Source organism: Nannospalax galili, unplaced genomic scaffold (genome assembly GCF_000622305.1).
Source record: "Nannospalax galili isolate Female #2095 unplaced genomic scaffold, S.galili_v1.0 scaffold441, whole genome shotgun sequence".
Taxonomy (NCBI): Eukaryota; Metazoa; Chordata; class Mammalia; order Rodentia; family Spalacidae; genus Nannospalax; species Nannospalax galili.
The window spans coordinates 64,173-82,137 of record NW_008348089.1 but is presented as its reverse complement, the minus strand read 5'-3'; the positions used below and the strand labels follow the sequence as shown (position 1 = coordinate 82,137).

General features: G+C 39.0%; 1 protein-coding gene across 1 annotated transcript in view; it reads right to left on the bottom strand.

The window, feature by feature from the left end:
* Window positions 1-17,965, bottom strand: part of Il23r (interleukin 23 receptor) — a 101,402-nt gene that overhangs the window by 51,134 nt on the left and 32,303 nt on the right. Inside the window, exons 5-6 of the mRNA XM_008844603.3 lie at window positions 9,695-9,855; window positions 472-617 (exon numbers count right to left, since the gene is read on the bottom strand). Coding sequence (XP_008842825.1) covers window positions 472-617; window positions 9,695-9,855 — 307 coding nt within the window. The remainder of the gene's footprint in view (window positions 1-471; window positions 618-9,694; window positions 9,856-17,965) is intronic.

The window sequence follows — 17,965 nt, the reverse complement described above, 5'->3', positions numbered from 1 at the left end:
AAAAAAAAAAAAAAGATAGTTCATTTGTCTAGAAATTCACTTTGACTTTAATCTCACCTAAGACTAAGGCTTATAGAATTTGAATTGTGCAGTTTTTAATTTAAAAAGAAATAGTTCTTAGTTCTCCATCTTGAATACTTTCCCCCATGGATGGTGGTCAAATTTTAGCATAAATTGCTTAAATTTTATGATTGTAGATGTAATTTTCATCCTAAGAGACAGTTACCGGGAACTAAAAATAGGTCCATTTAGTTGGAGATTCAGTCTTAGTTTAGCAGTTTACAGAAGGCAGAGGACCTTTGCAGGAAACAACTGTTTGGAAGCAGACAGTAATCATTAAAACTAGAGTCATTCAAATATCATACCAGTGGACAAAAACATGAGCAGTGAATTCATTTTAAGTCCAGGTTGAACACTGGTAGTTGGCTTTTCTTTCAGTGATTCACACGCTACGGAATAATGAAAGCTTACATTCCAAGTTCGGCTTGCTGTTGCTTTGTATCTCATTTCACAGGAGACCTTTTCGATCGTGCTTTTGCTATTCCAATGAATTATGGTCTTAGCCACAGTAGCATTTACAGTCTTAGCACTGGAAATGATGGATGCAGAAGGTATCACTAGGAAAAGAAACAGAAAACCAGCAGTTTAAAAACTTCCCTAAAGGGCTGGAGAGATGGCTCAGTGGTTAAGAGCAGTGGCCACTCTTGCAGAGGTCCCATGTTGGAGTCCCAGCACCCACATGGCAGCTTATAACTGTTTGTAACTCCAGTTCCGGGGGATCCAATGCTCTCTTCTGACCTCTACAGGCATAGCATGCACAGGTGTACTTATACACATGCTGGCAAAACACTAATATACATAAATAAATTTTTTTTATATTTCTGTAGGGAGAAATTGGTATCTTTTCACCATATATAGGCATGCCAAACTCAAAGGACAAAACTATACCAAATTCATGATCTAAGTAGCAGCTCATGAACCTTGTTTTATTATCTGATTTATCATGTAGGGGAGAAGTGGTATTAAGAAATTTCTGCCCAGCCTATTGTCCCCTTCTTTCAAAGCGACGCTAACAGTCCTGTCTTGCTGCAGACTCCCCACTCCTTATAAGCTTAATAAAACTCTAGAGTCAGCCTCATTATTGAGAGCATAAAAAAGAGGTTAAGGAGGCATCCTCTCGTCTATGACTTGGATCTTAAAAGTTCCAACTGGTCTATGTGTTAAAGGCTTAGTCCCCAGCTTGGTACCACTTGGAGAGGTGGAAACTCTAAGATATGCAGTCTAGTGGGAGGTCTTAGGTTTTAAGAGGATGACTTAAAAGGGTGTATCAGGACTCTGGCCTCTTCTCTCTCTCTTCGCTTCCTAGCTACCACAAGAGGTGCAGCCTCCTCCACCATGCTCTCTGCCATGATGTGCCACCTAGCCACAGATGCCAAAGCAACAGAATAAACTGATCATGGATTGACATCTTCAAAACAGTGAGCCAAATCAAATCCTTCCTCCTTATAAGTTGATTTTCTCAGGTATTTTGTCATAACAGTAAGCTAGCGGTGTCATTTATTTTAGAGAATATAACTTGATAAGATGCTAAATTGGGACCTTTCCCAATAATATTCTTCTATTGTGTAATAAGGAAATCTATGAACATCTATTGCTAACTTTTTTTGTTCTCCACTACAGTAAACAGGTCCTCTAAGAGTATACAGATTGTTGAGTGTTCTGCTAATAACTTGCAAAGGGGGTTTGACATTCTGATGAATCTGATAGTTGTTTGTTGTATTAGGAAAATTGTACAACTGGAATATCTATATTTGTAAACGCTCTGAACACTTGTAAATTTATTTTCTCAGAACAGAATAGATTATTGACACCTTTCATTTCCTCTATATGCATAACATAAGGGTAAAAACCTATATCTTTGTTAGATTTATTATTTAACAACTCAAAAATCTGCATCTAGCCTTCAGGGACCATTGCTACAACTTAATGTTCTCAATGAATTAATTCATTTTTATTTATGCTAACTATAAAATGTTCTTTGGGAAACTATTCCTTTATTAATAATCATCTAAAATTATTTACACAGGTAACCTATAGAGTAATGTAAAAACTAAAGATTTGTTTTCTAGTTGCGTGATATTGCAAAGGACTAAATGGCATAAAAAAAACAAAGTAAAATGAATTTAATTACAGAGGGTAAAATGTTCACCTGACTTCTACAGCTGGTTTCCTTTTGCTAGTATAAGCTTCTTTTAACAAGAATCAGTTTTGTTTAATTTCTGGAAAAAAGAAGGTAGATGCTCAGGTCTCTGTGAGTACTTAAAACTATTTAAGTACCATCAAGGCTATAAATTCTCCTCCTCCTCCTGTCTCCCACATGAGTTTGGCCTGGCCACTGGATTAGCAACATGAAGCATTCTGAGACCTGTCAAGATTATCAGAATCAAAAGGTAGTCTTTATGTCAAGTCCTCCTGACAACAACCACAAAAAGTAAATAAAACTGGGAGGTGTCAAAGAAAGCGTATTTATGACCATGTGTCTGATCACAACATTCCGCCAGAGCCAGGATCTCATACAGAATATGCTTCTACGATATCTGCCTAGCAGCTGCCTGGACAACCTTGGACTGGTACCACTTTTGTTACTGATCCTTGTAGTCAAAGATCATTGATCCAAAACAATTTATACAGCCTTCTCATTTTGCCTTTGAAAATGTTTTGCCTCATACTCTTTGTCGTATAGCTTATTATGGCAGTATATCAGCATTGCATTGCTATGCCTGAATAAGCCAATTCATTCTTGAAGGCCGTCTTCGCTTGTTTTTAGGTAGTCAGGAGCTTTTGCAGAAAGCTCTGAGAAGTCGAAAATACGCTTCGTTTGTTGAGAAATCCAGCTGGTACCAAAAGAGGTTTAGGATGGATGGATAATGCAATGAAGAACTAGCTTTTAGGTTTGGGTAAACTCAAACTTTTGTAAATAACCTATTATTAAGCACATGCTAGACTGTGATAAGACTCAGTTGTTGAATCTGTGGCCTCATTACTTATGTTTCAAACATTCCCACAAGATGTTATATTCCTAGAAAAACTATTAAATCCGTCATGGATGTTATGTTTAGGTTCCAGTTACGTTTAAGCAATAAAACAGATTATAGCTGTTCTGTTTTCCAACATGTGTTTATCCATATTTATACCATGGGGAGAATTAACGTTCACAGTGGCTGATGGGAGGCCCTGCCTCTTTCTGTGTCTTCATTCATTTCTCTGCTCTGTATTTCAGCACAGCCTTCCTAATGTAATTAAAGCCCAAATCTATTATATGGAAATTGCTCTCAGGAAAGTCGTCTCTGCTCAGTTTCATGGAGCAGTTCATTTATCTAACTTGCAATTCTTAAAGTGTCACCCAGTAAAAACAATTCATTCCTTAATAATCTGGTGGCTTTGTTGCCTTGAGCCTCCTCCACAAGAAGGTAAGGAATGGGGCGGGAGGGACACTGGGGAAGAAGTGAAAGGAAGCAGAAGGAGAAGAAGAAACAATCTCAAACTTCTGGTCACAGTATGAGAAGTCAGAGTTGGAGGTGGAGGCCAGCTAAGATTTTCCCTCTGTGGATGATGGGTGCCAGTTACCTAAAGCAAGTCAGCAAGTCTATGGTGAATCTACTGCTGCTCCTTACTAGCTGAATGATCTTTGGAAAAATATTTTATCATTTTCTTCATCTGTAAAATGGGGAGAGTACTTTCATGTACAGTTGTTTCGAAAAGTAAATGTAATGTGTGCTAAGTTTCTGAAATATAATTTGTGTTAAGTAAATGAAGGTGACAACATTAAGATAATAATTATAGCCAGGCATGGTGGTGCATGCCTCTGATCCCAGCACTCAGGAGGTAGAAACAGGTGGATCTCTATGAGATAGAAGCCAGCCTGGTCTACGTGTTGAGCTCCTGGCCAGCTGTGGCTATAGGGAGACCCTGTCTCAAAAACAACAACAAAAACGATCATAATTATAATAATAAAACTGCTAGTGATTATACTTTTATTCCTAAAAATGACACTATTCAATAGTGTGTCACTTCAAGTGACACTGAATATGAGAGGCTGTACACCTCATTAATTTATCTAAAGGAACTCATTTTAAGAAAACAGTATATTGGGCTGGAGGGATCACTCAGAGGTTAAGAACACTGGCTGCTCTTGCAGAGGACCCACATTCCATTCCCAGCACCCGCATGGTAGCTAACAACCTCCCGTAACTCCAGCTCCAGGGGATCCAACACCCTCTTCTGAAAATAGGTTTTTTGCTTGTTTCAAATAAACCCGGCTCATCTGACTTTCTGAAATCTGGACTTAGCTCCATCCCATTTCTCTAGTTTCTTCTGCCTTTTCACCTCCCCCATGACCCTTGGGGATAGGTGGAGGAGCAGAGCTCCTGTGTTTGGGTAGGTGAGAGACTGTGCCATGGCCCTTTCCTCCTTCCAGCTCCCCTCCCTTCACTGCACACTTTTTTTTTTTTTAACCTACTGTTTTTTTTTTAACCATATGGCATTGTCTGTCCTCTATTTCTTAGGGGGAACACTGAAAACAGTAACTTCTCCAACAGGCAGAATCAACTTTCTTCTCTGGAAGGAGGCAAGCTGCTTATGTCCAGCTTAGAAGAGGAATTCTCACCTCCCCAAAGTCCAGACCAGACTTCAGCTACAAGGGAATATGGCTCATGCCAGGAGCGCAAACTGTTCTCTTTCAGGCCTGAAAGCCTCACAGCCCAGCCTCAGCCTGCAGGCTCATCAACATCAGCTCCAGGTCTCTCTACTTGGCCTGCTCACCTCCAGTCTGGTGGACTTCAGTTCCTAAGTGGGGAGGGACTAGGGCCCTGAAGGAAGAAAAGCTGGAGAAGCAACCAACCGCAGCAGCTTGGGACACTCGTAAATAGAAATCAGGAACAATTTTGCATCTTGTTTCTGGGGTTCTTTGTGGGTAAAGGAAATGATGGGCTTTCACAAATGTCTTTTAAAATAAAAACCAACAATGATCTCAAGCATAGTCTCCCTCTTCTTTGTAGCTCTGACTAGTCTTGCATTTCCCCTTCCCTGAAAAGATCCAGAAAAAAAATCCCAAACAAAAGCACGACATGGTTGCACTTACATACATGCAGACAATACACTCATACACATAAAATAAAAATAAAAATAAAGTATTAAATATATATAAAGAAAAGAGTATATTTGCTGCATTTTACATCAAAATGTAAGTTTTAAAAATGCATACATATGAAGAGAACTGACATTCCTAAGAATATGCAGTGAAATGGAAGTATTGTTTATCACCATAGTCAATAGTGTATGTTTTAAAGTTCAGTATTGAGAAAACAGAACAGATTCATAGGCAAGCCTATTACTTGAAATAATTGCCATTAATTGAGAAGTTATGGTACTAGCCATGACAGAAGACTTTAGTGATCCCTGAAGGGTACTCATGCTGAACCCTAAGAGATTTCTTCATAAACCCCATTTCATTAATCACCAGAAAAGTTATCAAACACATTGTAATGTACTTTTATTTTTCTAAGAGAGACTGAGGCATCAAGGATATTAAAATTAGACACTTCTTAGCTCTATAATCTTAAATTTTGTGATGGCCCAATCCTCAGTTTCTTCATGTATAAGCTATTATCTTTTTTACAAAATGGGACTGGTGTGAAAGTTAAAATACTTACAAGCATACAGCCCCAGACCCCTCAGTAAACTGGACTCTCAGGAAACTAAGAACAAGTTTACAGGACTAGATGTTGACTAGCTCTAGGCTACAGAGAAGAAATTTTACAACAGAACCCCACAGCACTCAGTGATGTAGAAACTGGGTCAGAGACAGAGCCTACTGGGGAACTTAGATACAGGTTCCAAGAAGCATGCCCAGCATCAAGAAAGATAGCTCAAGGGCTGGGCCAGATTTCCCAACTGGACTTCTGAAGGACAACATGGAGGTATGACTAGCATTTGTGGCCTGGTCCATGTCCCGGAGTGTGATAGGATCTCGAAGCTTGGGACAGAATACTGAGAACATCCAGGTTGAAACCAGCAACCAAGTGAGATTACAATCAGACTTGACACCTCTGCTGACATCCTGCTGTCTCCTCTTTACGTTTATTCCTCCTTTATTTAATACTCAGTGTCAATTTAGGAGGCCAGCTTTGTGCTTCTCTCTTCTTAGTCTGTCTGTCTGTCTGTCTGTCTGTCTCTTCTCCTTTTCCTCCTTTGTCTATTCTTTTCTGTCCTCTCTTTTTTTCCTGTTTAATTTTCCCTTTGATAGGTGTTCCTAAAGAACATAATTTACCCTGACTTGAAGGATGTCCATGTCTTAACCTCCTGAGACCTGGAACTTTCGGGTTATCTGCTTATATTTCTCTCTCTCTCTCCCCCCGCCTCCTTCATTCTGCCTTTAGACAAAACTGCCTCCCCTTCTTGTCCCTAACTGACGCCCCTTCTATTTACTTTTTTTTTTTTTTTTTTTTTTTTTTTTTTTTTTGTCTTTTTGAGACAAGGTCTCCTTGTAGCCCCAGCTGTCCTGGAATTCACTATGTAGACCAGGCTGGCCTCAAACTCACAAAGATCCGCCTGCCTCTGCCTCCCAAGTGCTGGGATTAAAGGCATGAGCCACCACGCCCAGCTCTATTTACTTTTTCTCCTTGATTTTTTCTTTATGACACCAACACTAATCACTAGATTTACTGTGCTTTTTTCTTTTCACACATATCCAAAGTAACTCACATCTTACTGCACAACATACTATCAGTGTTTCTGTATTTCCTAAAATAATTGGAGTTTAAGAGTTTTGTGTTACTTTTGTTGTTATTTGACTATTGCTCTACATTCATAGCAGGTCTACCTTTGATAGCAATTGTTCTTACAAATAGTAACTATTTTCAAGAGAGTGCTGGGGACTAAGCCTGATGTAGTTGCCACAGCTACAGAAAAGCCAGACAACCCATTCCTTCTGCCAGGATGTGTCTCTGCTGTCCCTGCTCCAGTTATCTGCTAGCCACATCCAAGCTGAAACAGCCTCTTTGTTTTATGCAAGTCAAATGGCTCCAGGAAGAGAAGGGACCAGATGTTTCCCAAGGACACCTTAGCTCAGACTCCTCAGCTGTATATATTTTCTTTATTTTCTAACCCTATATAATCTATAAACAAGCCCCCCACCCCACCTTGCACAACTTCTCACTAAATGCACACAAGAAAAAAAGGTATTTTGAAAGGCTGAAGAGATGACTCAGTGGTTAAGAGCATTGGCTACTGTTGCAGAGGACTTGGGTTCAAATCCCAGCACCTACATGGTGGCTAGCAACCGTCCTTAACTCCAGTTCCAGGAGACCTGAAATTCTCTTCTGACCCTGGTGGGCACTGCATGACACAGGTGCATTTACACACATGCAGGCAATACTCTCAGACACATAAAATAAAAGTAATACATTAAAAAAAATATTTTTAAAAAGGTATATTGAAAGCTTCAGGAGAGAAATATCAGGTCATAAATAAAAGACTGTTCATCATAATAACTTAAGAGTCTCAATAGAAGCTTTGAAAGTCAGAAGGGCTTGGAATGATATAGTTCAAGCTCTGGAAGACAACAACTATTAACAAACAACCATCAAAACTATCTTTCATAATTGAAGAAAAAAATTTTCCATAATAAAAGCAGGCTAAAGAATTTTATGACCACTATGCCAGATTTACAGAGGATACTTGAAGGATTTCTTCAGATTAAAGAGAGAGAAGCATACACATGAAAAGAATACACAACAATGTAACAATAGTTGAACAAATAATGAATAGTTAAATACCAAACACTACAAAAATCATCAAAATGGCAGGAAATAATATCTTTCAGTGATAACTCTGAATATTAATGGTCTCAATTTCCTAATCAAAAGATACAGACCAGCAACTGGATTTAAAAAACAGGTTCCCAGCTGGGCTTGTTGGTGTATGCCTTTGATCTCAGCATTCGGGAGGCAGAGGTAGGAGGATCTCGGTGAGATTGAGTTCAGCCTGGTCTACATAGTAGGTTCCAGGCCAGCTGGGGCTACAAGGAAACCATGTTTTAAAAAAACCAAAACCAAAACAAAAACAAAAAATCCCCAGGATCCATCTGTTTGTTGCCTCCAAAAAAACACACCTCACCATCACAGACATACAGAAAATGAGGGTGAAAGATGGAAAAAGGTATTCTAAGCAAATGGAACTAGGAGCCAAACAGGCATCACTGTTCTAATATGTGACAAAAAAGACTGCAAACTAAAACTAGTCGAAACAGATAAAGAAGGTCACTTCATAGTGATTAAGGGAACAATCTGTCAAGATGACATCACAATTTTAAATGTAATGCACCAAACATGAATGTATCCGATTTCAAAAGCAAATCCTTTTAATTGAAAAGTTACAGATCAACCTAACATAACAGTAGTGGCTGACTTCACCACTATTAGTAAGACAGATCCTCCTATCAAAAAATTAAGAGAGAAACATTGGAGTTAAATGATATCATAGATTAAAAAGACCTAACAGATATCTACAGAACATCCCAGTTAAACACTGCAGAATATACATTCTTCTCTGCAGGCCATGGGACTTTCTCTAAGATTTGTCATATAATAGGCAAAGTCATATTTGTCATATAATAGGCAAAACTTACTAAGCAAGTTTTTACAAATATATGAAAATTGAAATAATTTCTTGTTTTCTATTTGACCACACTGGAATAAAGCTAGACGTCAATAGCAACAAAAACTACAGAGAGTACACAAACTCATAGAGATTGAAGAATATGCTATTGAATGATGAATGAATCATTGAAGAAATCAAGAAGAAAACTGAAAAATCATGGAATCAAATGACAATACAACATACCAAAATCTACGGGATGCAATGAAAACAGTCCTAAGAGGAAAGTTCATGGCTATAAGTGTCTACATTAAAAAAAATCAGAAAGATTGAACAAACAAGCCAAACTTAAAGCAATAGATGGAAAGAAATAATTAAGATCAGGGCAGAAATTAATGAACTGGAAATGATAAAAATGATACAAAGAATCAATGAAACAAAGAATTGGTTCTTTCAAAAAATTTTTTAAATGAGATTGCAAAACCCTTCACCAAACTACTCAAAAATAAGAGAAGTCCCAAATTAATAAAATTAGAGATGAAAAGGGAGACATCGTAACTATACCAATGAAATTCGGAAAATCATTAGAACAGGCACCATGCAGCCCCCACCTGTAATCTCATGTACTTGTGACCCTAGCACCCTCCTCCAGCTTCCCCTGCCTGTGATGTCGGTGGCATGCAATTTTTGCACCCACTTCCTGCTCACAACCCCCACTCTCTGCCACACTGCACAGACCCTGCTTGTAAAGTCAGAGATTTGTGACCCTCATGCCTGCTTTTGGTTTCTCCCATAGCACTACACGGGAGGTCAAAAGCTTGTGACCTCATGCCTGCCCCCAGCCCCTCCTCATGATGCCTGCCATTCTGTCTGTGAAATCAAGGCTTGCAACCCTATACTTTTGCCCATCTATTGTTCTACCTGCCCAATGGTGTAGACCTCACCTTCGAGGTCAGGCCAGCTTCAGAAGTAGACCATTTGAATGCATAACACATTAGTAGTTTATCATTCAAGACATTTAGCATTTGTCATTCCTCACCTATATCATCCAGATGGACTTGTAACTTTGTTGACTCCTTCATGCCTAGTGCATTAACAGCTTGGACCCAGACCAGATACTTCCTACCGCCTTGCAGTGAATCGGTAGAGATGTTGACATAGCTTGAGGTAAGATATTGCTGCTCTTCTTCTGTCTCTAAACTTAAAAAAAAAATCACGAGTGACATTTAGTTTAATCATTCCAGAAGTCTTGACTGCTATCGTTTTCACTTGCTTTCAGAATGCAACCTTTTACTGGAAAGTGAATCAAATTTCATTTTATTTTCTGATCTTCTTAATTTTTATTTCATGGGGCTGGAAAAATGGCTCAGTGTTTAATAGCACTTACAGCTCTTCCAGAGGAACTGGGTTCGATTCCAGCTCCTTATTTTCTAAATTTTAAAAAACATAAAGTGGCAAGGACCACTTTATGACTTTGATGGGTTCTAAACACTTTTCTTGTGGCTGGGGAGATGGCCTAAGTGGTTAAGAGCACTGGTTGCTCTTGCAGAGGGCTTGGGTTCAATTCCCAGCACCCACGTGGTGGTTAACAACAGTCTGTAACTCCAGTTCCAGGGGAATCTGATGCTGTCTTTTGACCTCCATGGGCATTGCATGACTCGGGTGTACTTACATGCAGGCAGGAGTATACTTATACACATAAAAATAATAATAATAAATAATAATAAACACTTCTGTCTTCCTACACCTCTTCCTCTGTTTGGGTTTGAACTGGGCGTGGTGGTGCACGTCTGTAGTCCCAGCACTTGGGAGGCAGAGGCAGGCAGATCTCTGTGAGTTCAAGGCCAGCCTGGTCTACATAGTGAGTTCCAGGACAGCTGGGGCTACAGGGAGACTCTGCTTCAAAAAGACAAAAAAAAAGTGGGTTTGTAGTCATATATAAGAATGTACAAATATAAACATGTGCATATAAAGATACACATATATTCATTCATATGTTCATAAATGTTTTAAAATAATATTTATGTATTTTAACAACGAAGTGGAGATCTTTTTTAAATGTTAAAACCTCATTTAATTTTATGTCTTATAGAGTTTATAATGAGTAAAAGATTATATAAGTGTAATAATTCATCTGTAAACCTAGAAATGTACAGCCAATTTTGAAAGAGATGTACCCTAGCTCAGAAAAATGTTATTGAATAGGTTAATGCTGTTGTAATGAAATGCTTCTTCTAATTAAAAAACAAAACAAAACAAAACATTACCATTGAAATCTGCCATATCCATGCTCAGGTGCCAAGTATCTCAGAAAATAACCGACTGTGACTAATGATAATCAGATACATCGAGATTAAAGACACATGTGCAAATATCTAAGCGTTAGTAGCCTTAAAATGAGTTTTTCTGTATGAAACAGTATATTTTAAAATGAAATGGAGATCTTTTCTTAAAGGTTAAATCCTCGTTCAATTTTATGTCTTATAGGGTTTATACTGAATTCAACATCATATAACTGTATTAATTCAAATATGAACCTAAAAATTTACAGCTAATTTTGAAAGAGATTCATCTTTGCTCTGGAAATTGTTATTGAATATGTTAATGCTGTAATGAAATATTTCTCCTAAAAATAATATTTATATATTTAAACATTTTCTTGATAAGTTCTATTTCTCTTCTGATTTTAAGTGAAATTGAATATTTTCATGAACTCCTCAAAGCATTGTGAACCCTAGGTACTACTCTTACAGTACCCATTGGCTAACCTGACCTTGCACATACTTAAATAAATTAGCCATGTCCGGGATGGAGTGCAGCACGGAGTTTCAGGGCAAGGCCAGAATGTCAGGTAAGGAATGAGAATGAGAGGAGGGACAGGTTGGATTGAGAGACTGAGGGAATAAAAGAAGGTGAACTTTTCAGGCAGAAAACAATGAACAAACAAACAAAACAGCATATTCTAAACCAAATAAATGAAATGATATAACATTTAAAATTTTTATTATTTTTATTTTTTATGTATATGAGTGTATTGCCTACATATATGTAAGTGCACCTGTGTCTGCAATGCCTGAGGAGATCAGAAGAGACCATCGAATCCTTTGGAACTGGAGTTAAGGATGGTTGTTAGCTGCCATGTGGGTGCTGAGAATTGAACCCAGGTCCTCTGCAAGAACAGCCAGTGCTCTTAACCACTAAACCATCTCTCCAGCACCAATATGACATTTTTGAGAAAGTCCAGCAAGTCCTCCAAAGCATAAAAGCGTAAGAAGTAACTCCAGACTGAGAATGGAGGCCACAACTTTAATCCCGGCACTCAGGAGGCAGAGGCTGGTGGGTCTCTGTGAGTTCTACATAGTGAGTTCCAGGCCAGCCGGTGGTACATTCTAAAGAGAAAAAAAGGGTAGTTCCCAGTGGAACAGGCCAGGTCAGAAAGACCTTCAAAGAGCAGCTGATGGGTTGGGATTTACTATGCAGGTGAGAGGAAGGGTGTGCATACAGTCAGCTATGCACTGTTTCAAGGGGCCTTGGGTCTGTTGGCGTCTTCGTGAAGAGTGGATTGATGGGAAATGAAAGTGGTGCAGGAGAAAGAATAAGTTCAAGATAATCAGGTTTGGACTGTTAGTCTGAAGTGAGGGTCAGTGGGGATGAACATGAAATATTTTGAAAGTGTAACTGGCTGGGCATGGCAGCACACACCTATAATTCCAGCAACTGGAATTCAAGGTCATTCTTGGCTGCATAGAGAATTTTAGGCTAGTCTGTCTCCAAAAATAAAATAAGAAAGTAGAACTGACTGTACCTAGTAGCTGGTTAAATAAGGAGTCATTGCTGACAAAATGATGGAGAAGATGGCAGCAGAGGGTCTAGGTAGCACAGGGAACTATTAAATACCACTCCAAATGAAATCAGGGTTTTCATAGCTTTATAACTGAGGATCTGCAGCCAACTCATTAAACTTGGTAAATTCCAAACGTTTTGTGCTAAAATTTTTAATTTTACTAGTCAATATTGCCTTTGGACAGCAAGTGGAAGAAGCAGACAGAACACGTGCCTTTGTAGTCCTCTGGCTCCCATGGGAAGGGAGTCTGTTTGTGCCTCTATTTTTAAACTTCTCTCATTTTTGCAAAAAGAAATTATTTACTTTGTGTGTGTGTGTGTGTGTGTGTGTGTGTGTGTGTGTATGTACAACCTGTGAGAATCAGTTTTCTCCTTCCGCCATTTGAGTCCCAGGAATCAAACTCTTGTAGTCAGCTGTGACAGTAGGCACCTTTATCTGCTGAGCCATTTCTCTAACCCTCAGTTTGTCATTTTAAATAACTTTTTTTCCTGACACACTGAAAAGTCAACTAATTACCTAAGAAAGCTAAGCATGTTTTAATATATTTGGCAGCAAGGGAAAAGCCCTAAATTCTCATTTCTAACAAATGGAAACACTTCTCAGATTTGTGCACATCCTTAATTGGGGTCACCTGCATCTTCTGTGCTTCGTTCCAAGCTGTTGAGGCAAGGACCATTTATCAACACCTTCAGATGCTTTCTGTTGCAGGATGCTGCATAGAATTTGTAAGGATGATAGTGCTTACAAGTCACTGTCATGTCATCCTTAGAGTTCTACTCTAGGTCCTTGTATTATTACATACTTATTTAGCAAATCCTAGATTTCCACAGCTTCACAATACCCCAAGAGGAATCAGAACTTGCCAGTCATTTTCAAGCGACATGCTTGCAGAGACACAGATAAGAGGAACTAGTTTTATGTTCTAGCCGACAAATGCATTTATGAATTAAAACTACAGAAATTTGTTCTGCCATAGGACGGTGACCTCAGTAGGTGATCAGGAGGCTCTCTCAGCTGACAGTCATTGGAGTCATTAGCAGGGGTGGGGGCTAAACACACGCAGCACTGGTAACTCAGGCTTTAATTGCAGTGTGTTTTCCAGTACTGCCTCTGCCCTCCTACCAGCAGTAAGGCACTCTGAGCACCATTGTGGTTAAGAAGGACAAGTCGACACAAAAGCCCAACACTCACTTCAAAGGGGATAAGAGATAGTTTATTCTGGAGCCAAATATGAGTGACCATAGCCCAGGAACACAGATTCAGGTTACCCCAAATTTCATGTTCCAATGTGTTAGCAGTTTCATTAAGTATTTATAGTAGTAGAACAAAGAAAGTCATAAATCAAGACACCTTTCAAACACATTGGTGGAGATTTCAGAGAGGCAGGTTATAGCAAAGTGGGGAGAATTCTGCTCCTAGGCCTTAGATGCTGACAGGCTTCTTAGCCTTGGGTTGGTGGAAGCTGGTAATCTGCTAAGCTAATACATGCCAAATGGTTTTTATCTGTCAGCCAAAGGATCTCAAATCAGGCACAGTGGTAGGCAAGGAATGGCTATTTAGGGGCTAAAGATGGTCCACCATAAATGGCAATTAGCTTCTGGGCCTGAAACATTCCAAACTCCACAATCACTGAAGTTCTAAGCAGTTGATCAGTCTTGCAGAAGGTTCAGTTTGAAGATGCATAGTTTGGGGGAAGGGCTTTTGTTCACAGATTTATTTTTATTTTTTAATTAATGTATTTATTTATTTTATGTGTATGAATGTTATGCTTGCATGTGTGTAAGTGCACCCATGTCATGCAGTGCCCACCAAGGTCAGAAGAAAGTGTCGGATCCATTAGAACTGGAGTTATAGATGGTTGTTAGCCATCATGTGGGTGTTGGCATTTGAACCCGGGTCTTCTGCAAGAACAGCTACTGCTCTTAACTACTGAGACATCTCTCTAACCCAACACAGATTTATTATGTTGACTAAATACACAAGGCTCGGGCTTTAGAAACATACATAGGTTCAAGTCACAGTTAGGCCCCTTTGTAAGTTGTGGGACTTGGAGTAAGTTATTTAACTTCAATACATTTCAGTTTACTTATCTGTAGTAAAAGTATTTTGTAAGTAAATGTAGAAGAATAAGAAAGCAAGAAGTAGATGAACTCACACATAGTAAAGGACTTGTTAAAAATATTACAAATTGTTATTTATGATTATCACTTTTTAAAATATTTTATTATTTTTATTTTATGTGTATGAGTGTATCGCCTGCATGTATGTGGGTGCACCCATGTCATGCAATGCCACGGAGGTCAGAAGAAGGCTTAGGATTCCCCTGGAACTGGAGTTAAGGACAGTTTTTAGCCACCATGTGGGTGCTGGGACTCGAATCCAGGTCCTCTGCAAGAGCAGTCAGTGCTCTTAACCACTGAGCCATCTCTCCAACCCCTATAATATCACTTTTATGAATATAAATGAAATTTTAAAAAATTAAGACAGGATCTTGCTCTACGTCTCAGGCTGGCCTTGAATTCTCAGTCCTCTTGCTTTGGCTTCACAGTGCTGGGCATTACTGGTGTACACTACCACACCTGGTGCACACCACCATACCTTGTTGCTATATTTATTTTTAATATCATTTGTATCTAATGCTAAATTATGTCATTAGATTTAGATATTTACGTAAGTGCCTTACACTCTGAAATAAGAGGGATCATAAACACACCAACAGAGAACTTATTTTCCAGGGATGGGCTAGCTTTGTGCTAAGAATTCAAATGTGAAAACAAGAAAACAGTAACTATGGTAAGTAGTAAGTGGGGCAACTTTGAATATTTTCCAGTTAGAGAAAACCACAGAGATGTTCTCAACTGGTTTGTGGCTAATTCTCTTGCCACACTACTGAGACCTCAAGTCAAAATGGAAATGTATTCTCAAATTGATGTTAACCCTACATATTAGGTATTTATTTCTTCTTTTAAAGTCTACCCCATATTAGCACCCAGACTACAAAGCATTGTCAGTTGAAGAATCCAATAATAATCACTGATTGAGACTTAGGGCTATTTTTACACAGAACTCATGATATCAAGATTAGAAATGTTATGTATACTCAGTCTCTGTGTAACAGTTCCTAGCACATAGCTCCTGAAACACTTGAGGTCTCCAAAGTGGCCGAGGCCTTTATGTGCTCTAATGAGATGACTGTTGGAATATTCCTGGGGGCCTCAGCAATGAGAGGGCAGGAGCTCTCAGTTCCTCACATCCCTCTCCCACCACAGGGGAAGGAGGAGGAGCTGAAGAAGGAGAGGTGGCCTGTGAGGGAAACTCTAAACCTCCATGTGCCTGGACCTTCACTCTGCTTCCATCTGGACCCTTTCTAATGACTTTTAAAGTAAATGGGGAATTTAAGTAAAGCATTTCCCTCAGCTCTGAGAATAGTCTAGCAAATCAAACTTGGACGTCCCAATTTTTTTTAATTAAAAAAAATTTGGATTTACTTTTATTTTATATATATGTGTGTTTTGCCTGTATGTATGTAAGTGCATCTGTGTTGTACAACGCTCACAGAGGCCAGAAGAGGGTGTTGGATATTCTGGACCTGAAGTTATGGATAGTTGTTAGCCACTATGTGGATGCTGGGAACTGAACTTGGATCCTCTGTAAGAGCACAATGTTCTTAGTTGCTGCTGAACCATCTCTTTAGCCCTGTTTAAATAATTTATTTTTAGTCAGTTAAAAGCACAGGTTACACTGGGGGATATAACTAGGGTACTTGCCTAGCAATCCCAAGACTGAGGACTCCATGCCCAGCACATTAAGAAAACCAAAAAGTTTCTGAGGTGTATAACTCAACTAAAAAAAAAGAGGGGGGAGTACACAGGGGCTTTCAGTGATCCAGTGGTGTGTGTGTGTGTGTGTGTGTGTGTCCTGTGGGACAAGAGCCATTAACTTAGGACAGAATGATAGATCTGGTTTATCTTCTGGTAGGTGGTATCAGAACTGAACTGGAGGATATCTATCCACTTGACTCTGCTGGATAAATAGCTGCTGTGTAGACAGAACTTCCTCATACCAAGTGTCAGAAGTGCTGTTGAGAGAAAAAGTGTAAAACCAAAGTGTTTCCTACCAAAGTTTATATGGCATACAGAATTTTGTATTACAAAATTTATTTTATTTTTGTGAACTAATGTATAACAGATTATTCATTGAAAAGAATTGCTTTAGAATGTTCTGCTGCACCTGGCCCTAGTTCTAATTAATAGCTTTTCAACAAGAATGCATGATGATTTATGGTAATAATGGTGGGTAGTGTCATGTATTGATTTAATCACTCATTGAGTAAACATTTATTTAATACCAACTATAGTCTAAGCAATTTTAGACATTGGAACTACAACCAAAATAGGTAAGGTTGCAACTTGAAACTCTTAGGGGCAGTTTCAGTGGAAATAAATGTACATATGAGGTGCCCTGTGTGATGAATGTTCAGAAGGAAAACAGTGCCAGATAAAGGAGTAAGGAAGTTTAGAAATAGAAGTGGGATTTTCATTTGTTTTGTTTTTTCCTGAGGGAGACGCTACAAGGTCTATCTGAGAAGGTGGCTTCTTAGTAAAGGCACAAACCTTGTGGCTTTCTTAAGGTAGTGCTTTTAAGTAATACCCAGTGAGGCAGGACTTTGCTTGGCCTGATCAAAAAGCAGCAAAAGCAGCAGCAAGTTTTAGTAACTTACAGATGCAAAGGAATTGACAGGGTAAAACTAACCTAATGTGAAACTAATAAACTATTACTTCAGTATAATAACTTTGTTCTGTGTGATAGATGAGTTAACAAATGTATTTTATAAGAACCCTATGTACTCCTAATATATCTACAAGTGTGCTTGTTGATATACGTAGAAGTGACTTTGGAAGCTTCTGCTTGTACTCAAATCATAAAGGCCACTCTGAGCTCAGTCTCAGGCTGAGGTAAGACAAGGTAGACAACCACAAAAACTGAGATCTGTGAGCACCTTGGGAAATGCTGCCTCTTACGGTGGTCTTTCAGGAAGCACCGGCTACCCTGTGCCTTATTTGTTAAAATAGCTAAGATTGTACTGGCATTAGCATATTACTGGGAGATGCCACAGCCTCACACTTGCCTGTAAATGTGGATGAGACATTTTAAATAACGAGTGTGAATAAAGATGACAAGAAGTTCTCAGACAGAGCTCTGGGTCTCCCATACATTACTCAAAGTGAAGAGGAACCCTCAAAAAAGACCAAGAAAAAATGTGCAGGAAGGTAAGAGAAAAAGTAAGAGTGTGTCACCCTGGAAGCCAGAAGGAGGAAGAGAAGAGCAATGGGAATTGCTCTTGCTGCTGTTTGTCATTGATCTGTAAAACAGGTAAGAACAGTGAGTCAGTGAGCGAGTGTGAGAGAACAAAAAGCACAGACGGCTCTCTTGAAGACCCAAAGAAAGACATACTTTTCTTTCATA